This window comes from Myotis davidii, unplaced genomic scaffold (assembly GCF_000327345.1).
Source record: "Myotis davidii unplaced genomic scaffold, ASM32734v1 scaffold327, whole genome shotgun sequence".
In the NCBI taxonomy this organism is placed as follows: domain Eukaryota; kingdom Metazoa; phylum Chordata; class Mammalia; order Chiroptera; family Vespertilionidae; genus Myotis; species Myotis davidii.
In genome coordinates, this window is record NW_006298628.1 from 2,742,192 (window position 1) to 2,742,588 (window position 397).

Genomic DNA, 397 nt, shown 5'->3' on the forward strand with positions numbered 1-397 from the left:
TTCCCCTCCTCCCCCCCCCCTCGCGCTCTCCTCACTCCCTGGCGCTCGCTCGCTCTAGCTCTCTCGCTCGCTCGCTCTCTCGCGCTCTCACCCTCGTTCTGCGTTCTGTCCGGGAGGAGTACGGAGAAGCCAATAGGATGCGGGGTCTCTAATGGATGCAAATGATCGTGAAAAGACAGTGCAAAATATGAAACAACTCATTTGCAGGGAAGTAAATCACCGAAAACTGTTTATGAACTGGCGTCCTTTCTTCGAAATGTAAAGCGAGGACCTCTGGAAGTGGCGGTAGATTTGTGTCGTCAACTCACTGTTCTCCAAATACAAAACGGGGGAGTCCCTGCGCCCCAATTACTATGACTGCGGCTTCGCGCAGGACCTGGGCGGCCGGCCCACCCTG

General features: G+C 55.7%; 1 protein-coding gene across 1 annotated transcript in view; it reads left to right on the plus strand.

Annotated features, from left to right (window-relative positions):
* Positions 1 to 151: 151 nt before the first annotated feature.
* The window catches only part of HOXB8 (homeobox B8), a gene marked incomplete at its 3' end in the record, with an annotated part of 1,553 nt that continues 1,307 nt past the window's right edge, over positions 152 to 397 (plus strand). The window contains exons 1-2 of the mRNA XM_015570779.1: positions 152 to 178; positions 290 to 395. Of these exons, the coding sequence (XP_015426265.1) occupies positions 152 to 178; positions 290 to 395 (133 nt within the window). The remainder of the gene's footprint in view (positions 179 to 289; positions 396 to 397) is intronic.